Source organism: Trichomycterus rosablanca, chromosome 1, assembly GCF_030014385.1.
Source record: "Trichomycterus rosablanca isolate fTriRos1 chromosome 1, fTriRos1.hap1, whole genome shotgun sequence".
In the NCBI taxonomy this organism is placed as follows: domain Eukaryota; kingdom Metazoa; phylum Chordata; class Actinopteri; order Siluriformes; family Trichomycteridae; genus Trichomycterus; species Trichomycterus rosablanca.
Genome location: NC_085988.1, coordinates 21,697,710 through 21,722,519, shown reverse-complemented (window position 1 = coordinate 21,722,519; position 24,810 = coordinate 21,697,710). Strand labels below are relative to the sequence as shown.

At 41.1% G+C, this 24,810-nt stretch overlaps 1 protein-coding gene across 1 annotated transcript in view; it reads left to right on the top strand.

Annotated features, from left to right (window-relative positions):
• The window catches only part of wu:fb13g09 (ATP-binding cassette sub-family C member 5), an 82,888-nt gene that overhangs the window by 23,429 nt on the left and 34,649 nt on the right, over positions 1-24,810 (top strand). Inside the window, exons 5-17 of the mRNA XM_063000976.1 lie at positions 1,833-2,006; positions 4,813-4,960; positions 10,074-10,222; positions 11,216-11,323; positions 13,483-13,839; positions 15,973-16,044; positions 16,254-16,378; positions 16,497-16,569; positions 16,717-16,920; positions 20,332-20,457; positions 20,674-20,788; positions 20,903-21,087; positions 22,762-22,908. Of these exons, the coding sequence (XP_062857046.1) occupies positions 1,833-2,006; positions 4,813-4,960; positions 10,074-10,222; positions 11,216-11,323; positions 13,483-13,839; positions 15,973-16,044; positions 16,254-16,378; positions 16,497-16,569; positions 16,717-16,920; positions 20,332-20,457; positions 20,674-20,788; positions 20,903-21,087; positions 22,762-22,908 (1,983 nt within the window). The remainder of the gene's footprint in view (positions 1-1,832; positions 2,007-4,812; positions 4,961-10,073; positions 10,223-11,215; positions 11,324-13,482; positions 13,840-15,972; positions 16,045-16,253; positions 16,379-16,496; positions 16,570-16,716; positions 16,921-20,331; positions 20,458-20,673; positions 20,789-20,902; positions 21,088-22,761; positions 22,909-24,810) is intronic.

Below are 24,810 nucleotides of genomic sequence, written 5' to 3'. Positions count from 1 at the left end.
ACAACCACAACACAATTCTATTGTACAGACTGCATGTTACTAACGCATCCTACATGTAAATACAGTAATATATCCTGCTGTATATGTAAAGTGTAACACAGGGTGTTTTAATGGCATAACAGATGATAGTGTGTAAGAAATGTTTATTCATTGAGGAAGTTTTTAACCACAGTTGCGGTGCAGGGCGGCATTGTGGCTCGGTGGGTAGCACTGTTGCCTCACAGCAAGAAAATTCTCCCCAAGTCTGTGTGGGTTTCTTCTGGGAGCTCTAGTTTCCTCCCACAATCCAAACACGTGGAAGTGAGGTGAATTGGAGATACAAAATTGTGTTTGACATTAAAAACTTGAACTGATAAATCTTGTGTAACCAGGAACTACCTGTTCAGTCATGAATGTAACCAAAGAAACCAAACATGACATTAAAATCCTAATAAATAAATAAATAAACAATTGCAGTTAATATATTTACATTGCGTGACTTTGTAAAATGCAAACAAATAAGATTTTGGGCCTCCTCAGGTGGCGCAGCAGTAAAACACGCTAGCACACCAGAGCTGACATTTCGAACTTGTGGGTTTGAATCTCAGCTCTGCCATCCGGCTGGGCTGGGCGCCTACATGAACAATGATTGGCTGTTGTTCATACAGGGTGGGAGCCAGACGGGACCTTATCACTGAGGCAATTATGACCTCTACAACCTCTGCTAGCTGATTAATGGCACCTGCACAGAGTTGGGGAATAATGTGTTGATCAGTGTGTGGCCCTCCATACACATAGCTGATCCGCATATAAACTCGCCTCGTGCAGGTGAAAAAATGCAGTCGGCTACTGCACACGTGTTGGAGGGGGCGTGTGTCAGTCTCACTCTTCTCAATCAGGGCGGGGATCAGCATCAGTAAAGAGGAAGCATAATACAGTTGGGTAATTGGATGCTCTAAAGTCGGGAGAAAATGCATACACAAAAATATAAAAGAATATATATAAAAAATAAGATTCCTTGATTTGTTAATTCTCTTGATGCTTTATTTAACCAATAAAATTTTAGATTTCAATGTTTTCACAAACCAATGTAATTGTATTCGTTTAAAATAAACAAATTAGGATTTTAGTGGGTATAAAAGGAGGATCCACCAGGAGGATCCACTAAAAGCTCAGACTTTATGAGCTGGGTTGTGGCTCACACCTCACAACTTCATATAAACTTCATAAGAGAATTGTTGATCATTTTAAAAGAACATTTCTTAATGCACGATTGCGAATAATAAATTACCTTCCACCATATACAGTTCAATCCAGAGATACATCTAGCTTGACATTGTGAAAGATCTGATACCCATGTTGGCATTTTTTTTCTACAGCACCATTTATTCAGTATGGAATATGCATTAAAAAAAACTATTATAATGGTATGTTTTTTACAATTTTTTACTTACCATGAGGGTTCTACTGCAAATACATGAATCTACCTTTATTATGCACTAATTTGTTGTTGAGTTTTATTATTAAATAAATATAGTGCAGGTTTTACTGTGTTGCAGTGGTATTTAAATAACCATTAAAGATAATGTTTAATTAAATAGAACACTGTGACCATACATTAGTAGTTAGCTTCATTGAAATATCATTTTAAACCAAATGTGCTTACCCACAAATCCAAATGCCGGGCCTAAGATTTAATTTGTTGTTTAATTTATGTCTTTTCACCCTCAGAGTGTGATTTTTTCAAGTCAATATGACAATATGACAAGAAAGGCATTCGACTGCTGTCTGTAAACTCAGTGTTTGATTGTAAACAGTAAGTTATGCTGACATGAAGACTGCTGTGTTCCCAGTTGGTAAACATTTGCTCCAGCGATGGCCAGCGGCTCCATGAAGCTGTCGTGATGGGATGCCTGATGGGCGGAGGACCACTGGTGGCGCTCCTCGGGTTGTCCTACACTACCTACTTCCTGGGACCAACTGCAATAATCGGCTCTGCCATATTTTTCGTCTTCTATCCCTCAATGGTGCGGTATGAGACGTTACACACAGCTGTATGTGCAACTCTGAGCTGTTTTCAGTTTATTTACATTTCTGTTTTTACAATTTTAGTCATAGTACAGCTACAGGTTTTAATTTAAAAAAAGTTTTTATAAAAATATTGCTATTGGATGAGAAGGTACTACAGTAATCCCTCGCTATATCGCGCTTCAACTTTTGCGGCTTCACTCTATCGCAGATTTTATTTGCAAGCATGTCTAAATATAAATCGCGGATTTTTCGCTGGTTCGCGGATTTCTGCAGACAAGGGGTGTGTTCGAAAAGCTAGCTCTCTCTCTACATAGATGCATTTCACGTCATCCTGTGCGCGCTCCCGATAAGGAGGCTGTTCCAAATCCTAGATGCCTTAATATCCTCACTTTTTAACATTTCAACGTTATTTTCACTCAAAAACGAGTGAACATCCGACGCTGCCTTATTAAGGTATTAGTGATCAAGGCAATCCCAGAATTCATTGCGGGTCGGGCGCTCTTCTCTCGCAGAAAAATAAACATGGCTGACGGTGCGGACAAACGAATGGAGTTCTTTTCAAACGTAAATCAAATATTACTGATTTTTAACCTGTATAAACTGTGTTTTTATTTGCAAGTTCGGGCTTGTTAGGAAATGTAACCGTTATCGTTACATGAAGGGAGATGTTATATTGACGTTAGCATGCTGTTCTACCTCAGTCCATTGGTTTTAATGACAAGATGCTAAATACTAAAGCCAATGGAATCGGCTATAAATATCGGTTATAAATATCGGTTATAAAAATAACCATATAAGCACATGAGGGTTAAGGGCCATATAAACACAGAGAGGGTTAAGGGCCTTGCTCAAGGGCCCAACATTGGCTGCATGGAAGAGCTGGGATTCGAATTCTCAACCTTTCAATTGATTGTCCAAAGCTCTACCCACTAGGCTACCACTGGCGTAATGCAATAAACCACAAATTTGAAAATGCTGTGTAGTGCAGGTCTGGAACATTCTCAGCATATACACTGATCAGCCATAACATTAAAACCACCTCTTTGTTTCTACACTCACTGTCCATTTTATCAGCTCCACTTACCATATAGAAGCACTTTGTAGTTCTACAATTACTGACTGTAGTGCATCTGTTTCCCTGCATGCTTTTTTAGCCTGCTTTCACCCTGTTCTTCAATGGTCAGGACCCCCACAGGACCACCACAGAGCAGGTATTATTTAGGTGGTGGATCATTCTCAGCACTGCAGTGACACTGACATGGTGGTGGTGTGTTAGTGTGTGTTGTGCTGGTATGAGTGGATCAGACACAGCAGCACTGCTGGAGTTTTTAAATACCGTGTCCACTCACTGTTCACTCTGTTAGACACTCCTACCTAGTTGGTCCACCTTGTAGATGTAAAGTCAGAGACGATTACTCATCTATTGCTGCTGTTTGAGTTAGTCATCTTCTAGACCTTCATCAGTGTTCACAGGTCGGTGTCCACAGGGCACTGTTGGCTGGATATTTTTGGCTGGTGGACTATTCTCAGTGCAGCAGTGACAGTGAGGTGTTTAAAAACTCCAGCAGCAGCCGCTCAGGTGGCGCAGCGGTAAAGGACGCTAGTGCAATAGAGTTGGGGTTCTGAATGCATCGCATCGAATCTCGACTCTACCTTTCCGACTGGGTTGGGCGGCAGCATGAACAACGATTGACTGTTGTTTAGGGTTTAGCGGGTAGAGTCGGATCATAGGTCCTCATAACTGGTACAACTGCGGCCCATGCTGGCTGACTGATGGCTCCTGCACAGGGCTGAGGAATAATGCTGATGGGGGTGTGGCCCTCCGTACACAGTGCCCGTCAAGTGTATGAACTCGACTAATGCAGGTGAAAAATGCAGTCTGTACTGACTGCGTACCGGAAGGGGCACAATCAGTTGAGAGGCGTCCTCAGTCAGCGGCGAAGGGTCAAACCAGTATAGAGGACGCAATCAGTAATTGGACACGACTAGAATAGGGGAGAAAAATTGGGGGGAAAAAATGGGGAAAAATAGATAATAATATTAAAAAAAACTCCAGCAGCACTGCTTTGTCTTATCCACTCATACTGGCACAACACACACTAACACACCACCACCATGTCAGTGTCACTGCAGTGCTGAGAATGATCCACCACCTAAATAATACCTGCTCTGTAGTGGTCCTGGGAGAGTCCTGACCATTGAAGAACAGCATGAGAGGGGGCTAGTAAAGCATGCAGAGAAACAGATGGACTACAGTCAGTAATTGTAGAACTTCAAAGTGCGTCTAAATGGTAAGTGGAGCTAATAAAATGGACAGTGAGTGTAGAAACAAGGAGGTGGTTTTAATGTTATGGCTTATCGGTGTATATTGACATTTTTAAACATAAGATGTAGCCTATATTAAGGCCCTCTGTTTAAACACTGTTTAATCTCTGTTTAGCCCATTTTAGAAATCAAATACAATCATATTATGCTTCGTTTTCTGAGATTTTTTTTATAGTTTATTTTTCTAGATATCTTTGTGATGTTTATTGGTGTACACATTCTTATAGATTCACACACTGTGACAAACTAGGTGTATCAATTCAAATATGTAAAATGAATTACGTTTCCAAATTTTGCAACAGTTGCAACAAGGCATGGCTGTGCCCCTGTGCACAAAGCTAGGCCTATAAAGACAATAATCGGATAGAATAGGATTCCCATCAAGCTAAAGGTCATGGATCCGCATACTTTTGGCCATATGGTGTAAACCTAAACGGTATGCCTCACTCCAGTTTTTTTTCCCTTCATTTCATGCAGATGCTCGCCTCTCGCCTGACAGCCCACTTCCGCAAAAAGTGTGTGGCAGTCACAGACCGGCGCATCAGACTAATGAACGAGATCCTCAGCTGCATCAAGTTCATTAAAATTTACTGCTGGGAAGCTGCCTTCTCTAACAACATCCACAGTAAGCCATGAATCCCATTGCACATACTCCTCATCCACTTCAACTATCTGCTTACTCTCAGGTATCTCAGCAGAGCCAGTGCCCTTGTGTTTACCTCTTTGGTTGTTTGAAGAACTTCTGAGTTATTTAATGTGAGTTACTTTTTCTGTGTTGAACATCAATCAGTCAGACAGTTCCTGTGCTTTATGGTTGATTCAAAGGGCATGAATTACTGTTTGGTGCTTAATGCCAGAGAAGAGATTTCACTTAGCTTACAGCTTAGAGAGGATATTTAAAAGGGTGGTTTTGTGTGGTTGAAAGAGAGGTAGGCAGGAATCCTGTAATTCACGGCTTTTAAATAATCGCGAATAAACAGCACAGCTGGGCTGAGGAAAGTGAAAGACACATTTCTTTTCATTCTATTTTCATTAACCACTGCAGAGATTCAAATCTGGGTTTCAGGGGTGGTGGGCTGGCGTAACAGTCCTCTGCGGCACACAAGCGCCCTTTGAAAGGCACATAATCCAGGCATAAACATATTCAAACAAAATGAAATGATGTGTACTACAGACCCTAATAATCTAACCAGATGTTACAGAGCTTGCACCACTCAAGATTAACTAGGGAATCTAATCCCCATACCTTATATTAAATGTGCTCTTAAACACGCTGAACAGATTTCACCAGATGTCTGGCGTGCACATACATTTGTGCCTCCAAGGAAATCAGATGACTCGCCATCTTCCCAAGGAAGGCAGTGGTAATAGGTGTTTGTCTGTAAACACCATCGCCAGCCTGACTCTAGGGTTGATTTTCGGTGAAGCTAATCTGTGCAGGGTACACTTAATGGTATTTGTCCTTTTCATAAGCATTACAAGGATTACTCTTTGACTGGCTGTATTTCTCAACCCTGTTTACGAGGAACAGGACTAGTAGGAGCATTAAGCTCTGGGTGATGAGCACTGATTTTTGATCTAATATTCTTGAAGTTGTGTGTAGAAAGTACTAGAGGGTGTGGTAGAGAGGAGAAGAAGAGAGTGCAGGCAGGATGAAGTTGATTGTGTACATGGTTTGGAGGCAGTGGCACTGACTAAAAGACAGGACAGGGAGCTGGAGATGACAGAGATGAAGATGCTGCGATTCTCATTAGGAGTGGTGAGGATGGACAAGATTAGGAACGAGTTTATTAGAGGGACAGCGCAGTTAGGATGTTTTAGAGACAAAGTTGGGGAGGAGAGATTGAGATGGTTTGAGCATGTGCAGAGGAGGGATGAGAGTTATATTAGGAGAAGGGGGCTGAGAATGGAGCCAGGCAGGAGGAGGGGACAAAGGCCAAAGAGGATGCAGTGAGGGAGGACATGCAGGTGGTTGGTGTAACAGAGGAGGATGCTCAGGACAGGACATGATGAAGACAAATGATTCACTGTGGGTAAAGACAAAAGAAGGAAAAGATACAATATGTTATACACTGATCAGCCATAACATTAAAACCACCTTCTTGTTTCTACACTCACTGTCCATATTATCAGCTCCACTTACCATATAGAAGGACTTTGTAGTTCTACAATTACTACATACTTTTTTAGCCTGCTTTCACCCTGTTCTTCAATGGTCAGGACCCCACAGGACCACCACAGAGCAGGTATTATTTAGGTGGTGGATCATTCTCAGCACTGCAGTGACACTGACAGGGTGGTGGTGTGTTAGTGTGTGTTGTGCTGGTATGAGTGTATAAGACACAGCAGCGCTGCTGGAGTTTTTAAACTCCTCAATGTCACTGCTGGACTGAGAATAGTCCACCAACCAAAAATATCCAGCCAACAGCGCTGTGACCACTGATGAAGGTCTAGAAGATGACCAACTCAAACAGCAGCAATAGATGAGCCATCGTCACTGACTTTACATCTACAAGGTGGACCAACTAGGTAGGAGTGTCTAATAGAGTGGACAGTGAGTGGACACAGTATTTAAAAACTCCAGCAGCGCTGCTGTGTCTGATCCACTCATACCAACACAACTCACACTAACACACCACCACCATGTCAGTGTCACTGCAGTGCTGAGAATGATCCACCACCTAAATAATACCTGTTCTGTAGTGGTCCTGTGGGGGTCTTGACCATTAAAGAACAGGGTGAAAGTGGGTTAAAAAAAGCATTCATAAAAACAGATGGACTACAGTCAGTAATTGTAGAACTACAAAGTGCTTCTATATGGTAAGTGGAGCTGATAAAATGGACAGTGAACATAGAAACAAAGAGGTGGTTTTAATGTTATGGCTGATCAGTGTATTTTAACATTCTATTTAGTGTGGTAGTGTGCAGTTTGGGACACAGCCAAGTAAACTTGGCTTGCTACTATTTTTATGGCTCTACAGTTCTGTTTAAACTAAATAATTAATAAATACACCTGGAAATATAATAAAAATCTATTAGATGAAGCTTTAATAACACATTCTGTGCAACCAAAAGTATGTCCAACTTAAAGTTGGAACAGTGACATTGTGAATAAATAAATAAGTTCAGACAGGGACAATTTAGTCAACATAGAGTGAGCTGGCCTTTTTAGTTTTCTTTTATTTATTTATCCCACTTATTAGCTTGCCACAAGTGCTTTAACAAGAAACTAAACACAATGTAAGTCTTAGCTTGGTGGACTTCCAGACAGTTCTGGCACTCCTCGTCTCAGCCTTGGCACACACAAAAGAAAAAAGCAGCACAGATTGAGAGCTCTTTCATTCATGAATAGAATAACTTAAAATATAATTCAATGTAAAAGTGTATTTATACTTAGACACTTGTTTGGATTTTAATTATTTCTACCAACTAAATGCTCTTTTTGTGACTGAAATACTGGAATATACACTAATCAGCTATAACATTAAAACCAACTCATTGTTTCTACACTCACTGTCTATTTTATCAGCTCCACTTACCATATAGAAGCACCTTGTAGTTCTACAATTACTAACTGTAGTTTATCTGTTTTTATGAATGCTTTTTTAACCTGCTTTCACCCTGTTCTTCAATGGTCAGGACCCCCACAGGACCACTACATAGCAGGTATTATTTAGGTGGGAATGACAATGACATGGTGGTGGTGTGTTAGTGTGTGTTGTGCTGGTATGAGTGGATCAAACACAGCAGCGCTGCTGGAGTTTTTAAATACCGTGTCCACTCACTGTCCACTCTATTAGACACTCATACCTAGTTGGTCCACCTTGTAGATGTAAAGTCAGAGACGATCGCTCATCTATTGCTGCTGTTTGAGTTGGTCATCTTCTAGATCTTCATCAGTGGTCACAGGACGCTGCCCACGGGCACTGTTGGCTGGATGTTTTTGGTTGGTGGACTATTCTCAGTCCAGCAGTGACAGTGAGGTCCACTCATACCAACACACACTAACACACCACCACCATGTCAGTGTCACTGCAGTGCTGAGAATCATCCACCACCTAAATAATACCTGCTCAAGTAGTGGTCCTGGAAGAGTCCTGACCATTGAAGAACAGCATAAAAGGGGGCTAACAAAGCATACAGAGACAGATGGACTACAGGCAGAAATTGTAGAACTACAAAGTTCTTCTATACGGTAAGTGAAGTTGATAAAATGGACAGTGAGTGTACAGTAGAGCTTTTAATGTTATGGCTGATCGGTGTATACTTCTTTAATATCTTTGCATGTGAGATACTCTGAGATGTACAGTTTCTCTGGGTGAAACCGGGTGTAAAAAACACAGTAACCAGTAACATCCAGTTTCATTTTATTTTTTTTATCCCCCAGTCTAGTCGTGTCCAATTATCCTGAATGTGTCCTCTATACTGATTCGACCCTTCACCGCTGACTGAGGGCGCCTCTCAACTGACATACGCCCCCTCCGGTACGCACAGTCAGTGGAGATTTTCACCAGTGCATTTTTCACCAGCACGAGTCGAGTTCATTTTGATAGAATTACGACTGTCTTGTATTAACACAGTGGAGAAGATGGTAGAGTGGGTGCCACACAATAACATGAAGAATTGTCTTTGGGTCCTATCTTTGCCTCCAGTGATTGTTTGTGAGATCTTTTTATGCTTTTATAATATATGTGTGGGTTTTTTCTGGATACTCAATCAGTGTCTGTGTAGGTTTTTTGGGGTAGTCAAGTTTCCTTTCACTTCCCAAGAACATGCACAAGATGAATTTGCTGCTCTAAATTGTTTCTAAATTAATCTGAAAATGTGTGGTGCTTTGCAATGGACTGGCTGCCTGTCCCGTGTGTATTCCTGCCTTGTGGCCAGTGTAGCCGATCATCCCTTGGATTTATTGCTTGGATTAAGCTGTTAGCTATTTCTAGGCTGTCCTGCCAATGGAAGAGCTATCTCAAGAGAGTTCAAGAGAGGCTTAATTGTCTCTCCAGCTATATACAAGGACATATTGAAATGAAACAACAATCCTCCAGGACCAGGGTGCAACATAGAACAAAAAGTGCAAGACAATACAATATACACAGTACAATAAATATAAAAAGGCCTAGAATAAATACAAAAGAAATTTCTAATCTTATAAGTAATTAAGGGAGTCAAGACTAGCTCTCTTGCTTGTCAATAAAATGCTCCTCAAAAACTAGCAACTGGGGCCACCCGCATGCCACTGCTAGTTCTATGTGTCAGGATCATAAGACAATAAACTAGGAAACACAGTGATATAGAATCAGATCAACTATACAGCTTAGAATTGCTAAAATATGCATTAAACAGAGCATCGTTCCAGGTTCACAGAGTTTTGGATTAGAACAGAAGCACATCAGTAATGCACTCAAGGTTTGTAGGGGTCATGGCCATGGTTCTGGGTTGTTTCTGGTTAGACGAAGAACACGCTGGCTGTAATCCAGCAAAATGGTTTGTTTGCAGCTATTTAGAAGAGTAACACTGCAATGGCACCGGCAGGGCACTCCAGGGCACACGATCTCAAACTAGCTGTGCGGAACACTCATCCAGCACTTCATCTCGCTTTATGGTTTCGGGGCATAAGGATCAGTCGATCTGTGCTAGTGCTGGAACAAAGCATAGCTATTAAAAATGAGCATCTCTGAACACTCTGGGCATGATACATGAATAATAGGCTGACTATTGACTTGTCTGTCTGTCCACAGAGGTTCGATCAGAGGAGAGGGAGATATTGGAAAAAGCTGGTTATGTTCAGAGTCTCACCGTTGGCATAGCGCCCATCGTGGTTGTGATTGCCAGTGTGTGTACGTTCACTCTGCACATGGCTCTGGGTAATGATCTCAATGCAGCACAGGTATGCTCACTCCTACAAGGTCCTCTAATTTTTCCTGAGTACTCTATTCTGAATAGTTAATGTCACAAATCCAGCCTCTCTGTGCTCCCGGAGCTCATGTTTATGTGCCACGCCCCTGTCTCCAGGAGCACATGTTTGGGGAGGCTGTTATGTAACGAGGGGCTACAGACAAGAGACGAGGGCACACACACACACACACACACACAGAAGTTAATTAGGGTTTATTCAGAATTACAATACACAAGACAGGGTACCAAGACAAGACAAAGTCACATGAACATGCAACTGCTAATGCTAAAGACTAATTGCTCAACAAACATGACTAAACATGACTAAGATACGCTACATCCGTGGGGATCCTGACCATTAAAGAACAGAGTGAAAGCAGGTTAAAAACATATGTAGAGAAACAGATGGACTACAGTCAGTAATTGTAGAATTACACAGTGCTCCTATATGGTCAGTGGAGCTGATAAAATGGACAGTGAGTGTAGAAACAAGGTGGTGATTTTAATGTTATGACTGATCAGTGTATATGTTGACATATATGTGTGGCCTATAGAAATATGTATGCTCATGTATGTGTAATAGATTTTTTGGACATACTGTATATGTAACATAATAAAACTGCATATATAAATTATATGTAAATGCTAACATATTCCGATACACCATATAATACCATATAAAAATGAATCCTATAGATATATTTAATATATGTACATACACACATTTTATTATGGGTATTTCATATATGTTATAAACATATCTACATATATCCAGAGGATACATGTATGCTATAATAATATATCACCTTACATGTAACATTTGTGGAAAAACCATTATTGATATAGGGGCATATTTGTCATTTATTACATTTCCGTCTGGGTGCTCTCTCTCTCTCTCTCTCTCTCTCTCTCTCTCTCTCTCTCTCTCTCTCTCTCTCTCTCGCTCTCTCTCTCTCTCGCTCTGTTCATCTGTCGATCCCTACAGGCATTTACTGTTGTGGCTGTCTTCAACTCTATGACTTTTGCCCTGAAGGTTACACCCTTGGCTGTGCGCGCCTTATCAGAGGGTGCAGTTGCTGTCAAGAGATTTCAGGTAAAAGACAAACAAACATTTCTTGCAAATCATTTATTTATAGACCTCACGTTGTGCACCCTCATGCTAAAACAGGAAAAGGGAATTCTCCAAACTGTTATCAGAAAGTCTAAACCACACATTTGTCTGTGTATTGATTTTATTGCTTTTGACACAGTTGACCATAAGATTCTTTGTGTGTGTGTTGAGAACTTTTAGGCCTTTCTGAAACTAGTCTAATCTAGCTTGAGTCATATTAAGAAAGTAGGGTTATTTATTATTTAAATATATATTAGGATTTTAACATCATGTTTTACATTTTGGTTACATTCATGACAGGACAGATAATTACAAGTTACACATGATTCATCAGTTCAAGTTTAATGTCAAACACTGTCACTGCTAATTTTGTATCTCCAATTAACCTAAAAGGAAACTGAAACCAAAGCCTTCTTACTTGTGAGGCAACAGTTCTACCCACAGAGCCACCATGCTGCCCTAAGAAAGTAGAGATCATTATGTGACCATAGGCGATTTTAAAACGAAACATACCTCAATGATGTGTGAGTTCCTTAAGGCTAGATTTTGTCATCTTCATTTCTTTACCCTTCATATGCTCCCTCCAGGCCAAATCCTATAAAATGCTCTACCAAAAAATCTACAAAGGCTATACTAGTAATACTATATTTGGCACAAAGAAGGAAAGACTGTAGTGTTCACCTTAAACCCATGACCCCTAAGACAAAAAATCATGTCAGATAGTTTTACCAGCCATATCAAATCAAAGCAGAATGTAAAACTAATTTTCAGATTGTCCAAACAATCCATCAAGGTAAAACATGACAACAAGCTTCCAACAAGCATTCTTGTGCTTATGTGGCTATAAGTAGAGGTTTAGAAGATTACATTTAAAGGATTACAGTTTTACATTAAAGGCGAAAGGAGCTTTTTACACCCTAAATTATTATTATATTGCCAAAAGTATTCACTCACCCATCCAAATCATTGAATTCAGGTGTTCCAATCACATCCATGGCCACAGGCGTATAAAACCAAGCACCTAGGCATGCAGACTGCTTCTACAAATATTAGTGAAAGAATGGGTCGCTCTCAGGAGCTCAGTGAATTTCAGCATGGTACCGTGATAGGATGCCACCTGTGCTGTCCAGTCGTGAAATTTGCTTGCTACTAAATATTCCACAGTCAACTGTCAGTGGTATTATAACAAAGTGGAAGTGATTGGGAACAACAGCAACTCAGCCACAAAATGGGTAGGCCACGTAAAATGACAGAGCGGGGTCAGCGGATACTGAGGCGCATAGTGCGCAGAAATCGCCAACTTTCTGCAGAGTCAAACACTACAGACCTCCAAACTTCATGTGGCCTTCAGATTAGCTCAAGAAGGAGACGTGATCTCTGGAGTGACGAATCAGCTTTTTGTGTAGGGGTTGTTTTTCAGGAGTTGGGCTTGGCCCCTTAGTTCCAGTGAAAGGAACTCTTAATGCTTCAGCATACCAAGAGATTTTGGACAATTTCATGCTCCCAACTTTGTGGGAACAGTTTGGGGATGGCCCCTTCCTGTTCCAACATGACTGCGCACCAGTGCACAAAGCAAGGTCCATAAAGACATGGATGAGCGAGTTTGGTGTGGAAGAACTTGACTGGCCTGCACAGAGTCCTGACCTCAACCCGATAGAACACCTTTGGGATGAATTTGAGGGGAGACTGCGAGCCAGGACTTCTCGTCCAACATCAGTGTCTGACCTCACAAATGCGCTTCTGGAAGAATGGTCAAAAATTCCCATAAACACACTCCTAAACCTCGTGATAAGCCTTCCCAGAAGAGTTGAAGCTGTTATAGCTGCAAAGGGTGAGACGACATCATATTAAACCCTATGGATTAAGAATGGAATGTCACTCGAGTTCATATGCGTGTTAAGGCAGACGAGCGAATATGTTTGGCAGTATAGTGTACCATTTATGCAAGGTTGTGTTAAAAGGCTTTTTAGATACACTATATAAATGTAGCTTACAAAATGCACAACTAAAGGCTTTACACTTATCTTGATTAACTGCGAGTGGTGGTGAATTTAAGGTTTTACTTTTTTACTTAGATTTTACTTTTGCTGTACTATCAGCCACATCTGTTTATTTGCTACCACTTTATCTTTTCCTGACAGAGGCTTTTTATGATGGAGGACCAACAGACTATTCTGGACAAAATGGAGAACCCAGATAATGCTGTGGAATTTAAAGATGCTACACTCGCATGGAAAACAACTCAGCCCTTGCAGACTAAAAAAAGAAATACTCAACAAGGCCGAAAGAAAGGAGGCATGCGCAAAGTACTGCAGAGAGAGAAGCTCAGTCTGTACATTAGTACAGAGGATGAAAAAGCCAAAGATGAAGAGCCCAGTGCTGGACACCTCCTCACACAGATGGAACAGGAGAGCCCAGAGAGTACCATCTCCTCTACCCAGAGTGTGCGGCCACCACTGAACAAAACCCTGCACCGTATTAACCTTTCTGTCCGCCAGGTATTGTTTTTCCTAATATGCTTTCAGAAATATCTAACTTGGAGAAAATTAGAGTTCCTTCTATACGTTCCTCTCATAGCTGTTTCTTTATAAATAGGAATTGTGTAGAGAATTCTGCAAGTCTTCAGTTTCAGTGTAATTGCAGTGTCACAAATGATTTATGTAAGTGATAATACCCAACAGCCTGTATGTTCTAATAATAAAAAAATCCTGAGGTAGAAATGAGAAACACCCAGATGCACATAGTATAGTGTTTCCACTAGTAAGTCAGGACACTTTAAGTAACTTTTACCATGACTATCTTACAAAAGTTTAAAAAGCCTTTGTATTTGCTTTATTATACTTTTTATACATTATAACTTTATGCTATAAACAGGTTGTCTGGCATCTACATACAGACTATTGGCTATGATGATTGGCTGTGTCAGTCAAGGGGGGTGGGTTTGTTGAGGACCGGCAATGAATTTGTGTCCCATCTTGGTTGTGTTATTGCATTAGACCCTTTGATTCCTGGGAATTCTGGCCCACTGTGACTGACAGAGATAAAGCGGTAATAAACCATAAAAATCAAATCAAATTTACAATTAGTCTTTGAAGGATTTTGGATTTAGTTCTTACATTTACTTTGACTTTTATTTCATTGCAGACAGGATGAACCTGAGATATTTCATGTTTTGTCTCGTCAACTTCATTTCATTTATTAATAAACATCCATTTCTGCATTTCAGGCCTGCAACACATTCCAAAAAAAGTTGGGACAGTAAAGCATTTACCACTTTGTAATGTTGCCATTCCTTTTCACCACACTTAAAAGACATTTGGCACCGAGGATACCAAGTGATTTAGTGTTTCAGCTTTTATTTTGTCTCATTCTTCCTGCAAACACGTCTTAAGATGTGCAACATTACGGGGTCGTCATTGTCACATTTTTTGCTTCAAAATTCTCCACACATTCTCTATTGGAGACAGGTCAGAACTGCAGGCAGGCCAGTCAAGTACCCGTACCCTCTTCTTCCTCAGCCATGCCTTTGTAATGTGTGCAGCATGTGGTTTTGCATTGTCTTGTTGAAAAATGCATGGACGTCCCTGGAAAAGATGACGTCTTGAAGGCAGCATATGTTGCTCTAAGATCTCAAAGTACCTTAAAGTCTGCATTAATGCTGCCATCACAGAAGTGTAAATGACCTTTGCCAAGGGCACTGACACAGCCCCATACCATGACAGACCCTGGCTTTTGGACTTGCTGATAACAGTCTGGATAGTGCTTTTCGTCTTTGGTCCGGAGCACACGGCATCCATTTTTTCCAGAAAAGACCTGGAATGCTGATTCATCTGACCACAATACACGTTTCCACTGTGTGATGGTCCATCCTAGATGTCTCAGAGCCCAGAGAAGTCGACGCCGCTTCTGGACATGGTTAACATAAGGCTTCTTTTGTGCACAGTAAAGTTTTAAGTGGCATTTGTGCATGTAACTCTGTATTGTAGTGCTTGATAAAGGTTTGCCAGTAATCCCTCACCCATGTGGTTATATGAGCTATTGTTGAGTGGCGGTTCTTGATGCAGTGGCGTCTGAGGGATCGAAGATCACGGGTGTTCAGCTTAAGCTTGTGCCCTTGGCCTTTATGCACTGAAATTCCTCCCGATTCCTTGAATGGTTTAATGATATTATGCACTGTAGAGGGAGAAATATGCAAATCCCTTCCAATCTTTCTTTGAGGTACATTGTAACATTTCTATCATTTTCTCACACATTTGTTGACAAACTGGAGATCCTCTGATCATCTTTGCTCATCAAAGACTCAGCCTTTCCTGAATGCTGCTTTTGTACCAAACCGTGATTACAATCACCTGTTGACATCACCTGTTTGGAATCACATAATTATTTAGTTTTTTCACCTCATTACTGCCCTAAATTCCCCCTGTCCCAACTGTTTTTGGAATGTGTTGCAGGTCTGAAATACGGGAATGGAGGTATATTAACAAATGAAATGAAGTAGCAGTTTTTGGCCCCCTCTGATATAAATACAGAACTACATTGAATGTGCTACAGTCTTGACATTTGTCCAGTAACCCAGGGGGTTATACTGGTTCTTTATTGAGTGTCAGTAACTAGTCTTTGTGTGTTCACAGGGCACATTGGTAGGGGTGTGTGGGGCTGTTGGCAGTGGAAAAAGCTCGCTACTTTCGGCTCTCCTGGGACAGGTAAAAGATCACACTTTATCAGAACATTTTCTCTCTATGGTCTACTCTGTAAAATGCCCCTTTATCTGGTGACCTTTAAGTAAAACCGAGCTGTCTGCCTGAGACAAGTGATCATGAAAAAAGTACCACTGAAACATGGTCCATGTGATTACCACAGGGCAAGGACTCTAAATCGGAGATATCACTGCTTGACTTTCCTTTCTCTGCAGATGACCCTACTAAGCGGAACAGTCGCTGCGAATAGTGGCTTTGCCTATGCAGCTCAGCAGGCCTGGATCCTCAACAGTACCCTGAGGGAGAACATTCTATTCGGAAAAGAATACATCGAGGAAAAGTAGGAGTCGTTATAGGATCTGCCCTTTATAAGACCGTGTGTACAAATCAAAGTGTGTTTTCCAAAAGCCAATAAATCTGCTCTGACATCCTTTAGCTCTGTGCTTTCCTCCCATTAGGTATAATGCTGTTCTGGAGGCCTGCTGTTTAATTCCTGATCTTACTGAACTTCCTTACGGTGATATGACCGAGGTAATGAGACTCCTTGCACCACTGGTGGCACTGGCATAACCAGCTTTGTTGAATTTTCCACTGCAGTTCTCACACACACTGTTTTAAAAATAACAGATCTGTGTATAAGGCACAATGTGAAAACTGATTTGGCAAACTGTGCTCCAGATTGGCGAGAGAGGAATGAATCTGAGCGGGGGCCAGAGGCAGAGAATAAGTCTGGCCAGGGCACTGTACAGCGACAGACCCATCCTGCTGCTGGATGACCCACTTAGTGCTGTGGATGCTCAGGTTGGTGCCCACCTGTTCCACAAAGCTATTCGAATGGCAGCCGGAGAAAAGACAGTCATCTTTGTTACACATCAGCTTCAGGTGAGTCTGCAAGCGTGTTATGCGTATCTCAAGACAATAAAAATTCACATGGGAATATTGTTCGGCCTGGTTGATGCCTTCCTAGTCATTATGTTCAGATGTTTTCTAGCCAGCTGTGTACTGTTGCATTTATTTATGCACAGGAGAGTTGATACCAGGTCTGGCATTTATAGTCAGTTTCAGAATTATACAACCAGTAGTAAAAATTATTATTAAGTATAATTGTTCTTATATTTAACCAAGTAATCAGAATGTATTCGTTTCATGACTTCCTTTTTTACTAGGTTATATACACTGATCAGCCATAACATTAAAACCACCTCCTTGTTTCTACACTCACTGTCTATTTTATCAGCTCCACTTACCATATAGAAGCACTTTAAAGTTCTACAATTACTGACTGTAGTCCATCTATTTCTCTACATACCTACTCTGTTCTTCTATGATCAGGACCCCCACAGGACCACTACAGAGTAGGTATTATTTGGGTGGTGGATCATTCTCAGCACTGCAGTGACACTGACATGGTGGTGGTGTGTTAGTGTGTGTTGTGCTGGTATGAGTGGATAAGACACAGCAATGCAGCTGGAGTTTTTAAACACCTCACTGTCACTGCTGGACTGAGAATAGTCCACCAACCAAAAATATCCAGCCAACAGCGCCCTGTGGGCAGCGTCCTGTGACCATTGATGAAGGTCTTGAAGATGACTTAAACAGCAGCAATAGATGAGCCATCGTCTCTGACACGGTATTAAAAAAAAACTCCAGCAGCCCTGCTGTGTCTGATCCACTCATACCAGCACAACACACACTAACACACCACCACCATGTCATTGTAACTGCAGGGCTGAGAATGATCCACCTCCCAAATAATACCTGCTCTGTGGTGGTCATGTAGGGGTCCTGACCATTGAAGAACAGGGTGAAAGCAGGCTAAAAAGGTATGTAGAGAAATAGATGGACTACAGTCAGTAATTGTAGAACTACAAAGTGCTTCTATATGGTAAGTGGAGCTGATAAAATGGACAGTGAGTGTAGAAACAAGGAGGTGTTTTAATGTTATGGCTGACCCGTGTATACGTTTTGTAGTCATGTCTGGAGTCTGTGGAGGCCAGTTCATGACTGTCAGTGTTTTATTTGCTGTTTTTCTGCATTTACTGCATTAGCAGGGTGCTTAATCATGCTGAAAAGTAAAACCATTCCCAATCAGGCGCTTTCCAGAAAAAACGGCGTGATGAACTAAAACACGTTGGTACTTTTTAACACTCATGATCCCATCAATTCTGACAATATCGTCAAAACCACTGGCAGAAATGCAGCCCCAAACCAGACCCTCCACCACTGAGAAACATGAGAAATTTTGTCTTTAACCTTTTCTGATTCTTCACATTTCTTAATAACAGCTTTAATACAACATCTTGATTATCCAGTTTCTTTGCTGGTTTCCCATTGATAATGACATTGCAAACTCTAGTGATCTGAATAGAGCCTTGACCTCGATCACATTTAACACCTTTGGGATAAATAGGATTGTCAAATGTGAGCCAGGCATCCAACATCAGTGCGTGATCTTAACAGATTCTCTTTTAATAATCTTGTAAACAGAATCTGGTAGACAACCTTTCCAGAGTAGTAAAGGCTATTTAAGCTGCTAGGTGGACAACTCTATGTTAATGCTCATGGTGTGGGAATAGGATGTCTAACAAGCTCATGGTCAGGTGTCCATAAACATTTGGCCATATAGATGTGCTCAGTGGTGTACAGTACCTAAGTAGTTTTTTGAAGTATTTGTACTTTTTTTAGTATTTTCAGCAACTTTCACTTTTACTCCACTACATTTTCTAAAGAAATGGTGTACTATTACTCCGATACATTCACTGTATGTAAATTCATTACTCGTTACTACAAAATGAAAGTTAAATGATGTGAGATGTGTGACGGACTGCACGCTGGTTTGGTGAATCTGCGCTTGTAAGTTAGACAGTGGTTAAACACATTTTCTAGAGTTTTCTAAAAGTGCGTCGTTCACCCAAAGACCCGCAAATATGGAAATTTCAGAAGCTCCCCATCCAACACACTGATGTAAATTAACAATGATTAACAAAGTAAAGCTGCAGCATCAGCGTTTTTTTCATATTATTAGCATTAACATTGTTCAGATATCTACCTACCATTTTTACTGATTACATTCGAACCACAAATAAAACGTTTCACTAAATTTGTTAGGAATTCATTGACTGCAAAACTCATGAAGACACGTCATTATTTTTAAAAACTCACCTACGGACAAATATTTCCTCAGGTAACTTCTGTATTAGACCGGCAGAGGAGAGATTCATGGTGCTGAGGAACATGCAGCTCATCTTTAACCCTTTAATCATCTCAACAAGAACTCAACTTATCCAACTTATTATTAATGATTTTTCAGCTGTTAGCTTCAAGTTAGAAATGGTGTTTTCTTAAAGTAGGAATACCAATATTTTTTTAGTTTACCACATGCCATTCAGTGAGTAGATACAGCCCATAAAAGATTATTTAAATACAGCTTATTTTACTCAAATATTTTGATTTAAAATAATGGTTGAACAGATCATTAAAGGGATAAAAGTGCCACACGTTTTGTTAAACTCTCTTGAGTTTTTCTTTAAATTAATTATGCCAAAATTATTTTTTTGTTATTTAAATATACTACCCAAATAAAAAAGTGGGACAGTATAGAAAATGCAAATAAAATAGATACAGTGTTTTTTACATTTACATCGACTCACATTCTAAAAACGTTGGAACAGGAACATTTAGGGCTAGTAATAAGTTTAAAAAAAACAACTAAATAATGTCATGATTTCAAACAGGTGATGTCAACAGTTGATTATGATCATGAATTGGCACAAATCATGTTCAGATGAAAGGAAGAAAACAGGTTAATTGTTAAGGTGGTTTACAGGCTTAAAAGAACAATCTTTATATTTAAAATGACCGCTTCCATTTATACTAACAGCATTTACTTTTACTTCTACTTTTAATACTTAAGTACATTTAATATCAAATTACTTTTGATACTTAAGTACATTAAACATCAGATACTTTTAGACTTTTACTCAAGTAATATTCTAAAAGGTGACTTTTACTTCTATCAAAGTAAATTTCTGGTAAGATACTTGTACTTTTACTCAAGTATGGCCTTCCGGTACTTTATACACCACTGGATGTGCTTTATGTATATTGTAACCCAGCAGATTTTGGAATATTTTCAGAAAACCCAAAAATAAACCTCAATTTCCAGTGAGTGTGGTAGGGCCTTTATCTGCTCTCCATGCATAAATCCTGTTATCTGTTAATCCATTTATCTGCATATCAATTCAATGACATGTTCACCCTAAATCTTTTTTCTGGCACATGTTATTCCCACAGTACCTCACAAAGTGTGATGAGGTGGTGTTGATGAAGGACGGGCAGATAGCAGAATACGGCACCCATGATCAGCTGATGGCCCGAGGGCGTGACTATGCCACCCTGCTCACCAGCATACATCAGGAGGTAGTGTTATGGTTCTCCTCCCTTATTGCTTACTTAGTGCTTTGCATTGCCTGCTTTAATTCCATGAATCATGCTGCTGTTTTAGAAAAGCTAAATAATAGCTGTACGATCTAGTCTCCACCATATTAATGACTTCACACTCATTGTTCTGGCTGAAGTGATGCGTATCCTCCTCTTTAATGGTCCTGTTGCTATCTCTCTGTCTCCCTTTCTCAGAACCTGGTAAGAAAGAACTTGAAAAATCAGCAGGGAGGAGAGCAAAGGAGCTTGCAGCTCACCACTTCCGTCATCAGCACTGTGAAAAGGCAGCCTGCTGGGAGCACGAGGGGAGGTGAGAGAGGTGAAATCTAACAATAAGGCTGTGTGCTTAGCTACCTTTTTTCACAGAGGAAAGAGTCAGTGATCTTTGCTCTTTTCTTCACAACTTTTGATACGCATCCAGCAGACCAGCTCATGCAGGCTGAAGAGAAGGGTGCCGGGGCAGTCACCTGGACCACCTACGCCACTTACATTAAGGCTGCGGGAGGTTCGCTGGCCTTCATCGTTAATGTCCTCCTCTTCGTCCTCACCACTGGCAGCATTGCCTTCAGTAACTGGTGGCTCAGCCACTGGATCAAGCAGGGCAGTGGGGTGAGTCTTAATTAACTGAAATTTCAGAATTTTATACTATGGAGTTAATAAAAATCATGCAATGGTGAGAAAGAAATATGCAATTGACCTGAAATACACTAATGCCCAACTTTTATTGCAAACCTTATTTTCAGAAAAGTTGGGACATCTTTGAAAATGCAATGAAAACAAGAATCTGTGATTAATAGTGCCACAATTGTGCCACAAATTTTCAAACTTACTGCTAATACATTTGACAGACATCTTGAAGAGTATGTATTTATACAGACGTGTCAAACTCAAGGCCCGAAGTACAATTCTATCCGACTCGCCAGTATACAGGATGCACACCGTTGACATTACAAGTACAAGAATAAACTGCAAGCGAGCATGCAAAGACCTGCAGGTCTGCTGCACCTTTCCCCCACTGTATTGCACATTCATCTGAGATCAGAGGTCAATTACGCTCAGCACTTTAATTACATTTAAACAAGTCTTCCAAAAAAATGGTAAAACGAAAAGTGGACTATCAAAACAGGGGCTTTCAAGACAGGTGGAAGGCAGAGTATCTACATATTTACATACATTTTGCCTATATAAACCAGTTTGCTTTGTTTGTGGAGCTTGTATGGCCATAATCAAATAATATATATTCCTTTTGCACTTAAATATCCTGCTTAATAAATGTTGACTCTGGCCGTTCAGGTGGCACAGCGGTAAAAACACACGCTGGAACCAGAGCTGGGATCTCGAATGCATCGTATCGAATTGCAGCTCTGCCTGCCGGCTAGGCTGAGCACCCACATGAACAACGATTGCCCTGTTGTTCAGACATGGGCGGGACTAAGCTGGATGGGGTCTCTCTCTCTGACTGGTGCATTTACGACCTCTGCTGGCTGATTAATGGCGCCGGCAGAGATTTGAGAAAAGAGTGTTGTCAGGGTGTGTCTCTCCGTACACAGTGCTGAGCTGCACTCGTCAAAGAGTAGGTGATAAGATGCATACGGCATGCTGCCCATGTGTCGGAGGGGACGTGGGTTAGCTTCGTTCTCCTCAATTAGAGCAGGGATTGGCATTGGTGGAGAGAAAGCATGACGCAATCGGGTAATTGGACGCTCTAAAAGGGAGAAAAAGGGGAGAAAATGCACAAACAAAATATAAATAAATATATAAATGTTGACTCTGTTTGGCCCTCAACATTTGGGCTTTTTCTGTGATCGAGTTTGACACCTTTGTATTAATAGGAGGCAATGAAAACAGATCCCTAGTATTTCAGGGGCCGGATTGTTCTAGCTAAACCCTACTTTTATGAGTCCAGGATAAATAATGTTGAGAATGTATAAAACAGGTTGGTGCTGTAACTTCCGCTCTGTATCTGCTCTGTATTTGCTTATAGATTAGGAGGGCACCGTCCTGGGTTAAAGTTCTTCTTTAGTACCTCATTTACAGGCAAACATCTGTGTTTTACTGCTTAGTAAAAATCAACATCAGTTCCAGCACTAATAATAACTGCCACAGTAAACACTATTCATCCAGAGAGAAAAGTGGAGTGCAATTATTTCTTATACCGTCCTCTGTTTACAGATGCTCGATTTATCTGCAGCTGTGCTTCAGTAACATACTAATGTGTCATTCTTAGTGATGTTGGGAATGATGATGATGATGGTGTGTGTGTGTGTGTGTGTATGTGTGCAGAATTTGACAGTGTTACAGGGAAATGAGAGTGCGGTGAGCAGCAGCATGAGACTAAACCCCCACATTCAGTATTACTCCACTGTCTACGCTTTGTCCATGGGAGTGGCGCTTCTCCTCAAGACCACACGGGGCATCATCTTTGTTAAGGTAAACCTATTATACAGTATTATGATTTCTCACTCACTTTCTTAACCACTTATCCAATCAGGGTCGCGGGGGGGTGTGGGGGGGGCGGTTATTGTGCTGCAGCCTATCCTAGCTTTTCAATGGGCGCAAGGCACACAGTAACACACTGGACGGGGCGCCAGTCCATCGCAGGGCAGACACACATACACACACACATACACCTATAGGCAATTCAGTGTCTCCAATTAACCTGACGGCATGTTTTTGGACTGTGGGAGGAAACCGGAAACCCACGCGGACACGGGGAGAACATGCAAACTCCACACAGTAAGGACCTGGACCGCCCCGCCTGGGGATCTTCTTGCTGTGAGGTGACAGTGCTACCCACCAAGCCACTGTGCCGAGCTATATTATGATTATTATTATAATTTTTAACTACTTTATTCTAGTCAGGACTGTAATGGGTCAGACTCCATCTTGAAACTCGGGCACAAGGCAGAAATACACACTGAACTGGTCTCTGACACTTATGTGTCAGCTTTGCAGGTCATGCATTCTGCTTCCCAAGGATCCCGATCAAGACAAAAACGTGGATTTTTTTCTGTAATCCCCCCCCCCCCCATTTTCTCCCCTAATCTAGTCATATCCAATTACCCTCTACCGATACAACCCTCCACTGCTGACTGAGGAGCTTCGCAACTGACACACTCCTCCTCCGACACGTGTGCATTACCAACCGCCTCTTTTCACCTGCATGAGGCGAGTTCATATGCGGATCAGCCTTGTGCACTGAGAGCCACACCCTGATCAGCATTATTCCCCAACCCTGTGCTGGTGCCATCAATCAGCCAGCAGAGGTCGTAACTGCACCAGTTCTGAGGAACCATGGTCCAGCTCATCCCACCCTAAACAACAGCAAATCATTGTTCATGTGGCCGCCCAGCCAAGCCGGAGTATTTTAAGACTGACTGCGCCACCTGAGCGGCTGAATCCCGGACATTTTTGGTGATTTAGAAATCTCGATCGGATGCATTTTTTAGTTCCAAAAAAGAGGACATGTCCGGGAAAAAGAGGACATATGGTCACCCTAAAAACATAGTAAACTTAATACAAACACTGACCAAAGATGAGGATTGAACCCAGGTCCTTAGGACCCACAGTACCTGCTGTGCCAACATGCCACCATCTCTAAAGATTTGTTTATTAAAACAGTGATTAGCAATGCATTATGCATTTAATCTTCTTAAATAATTATTGTTGTATAAATAGCATTTATTATGGAATGACCCACACAAACACAGGGCTGGACATGCCAGACTTTTATGCTTTTAACAGTTGTTTACCAATTTTTTGTGTGTCTGATATGTCTGTATCAGCTGTTAAAAGGTGCATTATGGTGTCTGGGACTTCAAGACTGAAGGACTATTGAATTGCTGGCTTTGTCACAGCAGGGTTAATAGAGCTAATGTTTATATTGCACAATCTGAAAAAAGTCTTTCCAGAAGTCATCCGTCCTGTTTTGCTTTCACTGTTTATTAAAGGTCTATTTCTCTGCTGCTGTGGCCTTTGCTAATTGGCCTGCTTTCATCTGGTGTGTGTCTTCTAGTTTTTCTGGTCTGTAATTGAAATTGCTTGCAGGCGAAATCAATTTATTTGTCTACCGCTCCAGCTCTTAGCTAAAATGATTTGTGGGTGTTGTGTTCCTATGGGCCGTGCAACCTTCTCTTCCATTAAGCAGCACTGACGGTGCATTAGTAGGCTTAAGGACAAGTTACATCTCTTTCTATCTGTGTGCCTTTCACAAATGTTTACTGAAGGCCTTTTTTAAGTGAAATAGAAAAGTTTGAGATCTTTTATTCTATTAGTGAGAGTGAGTGTGGCTGGTTGTGTGGGTACTGCCTGTTTTCTTGTTAATGCATTTAA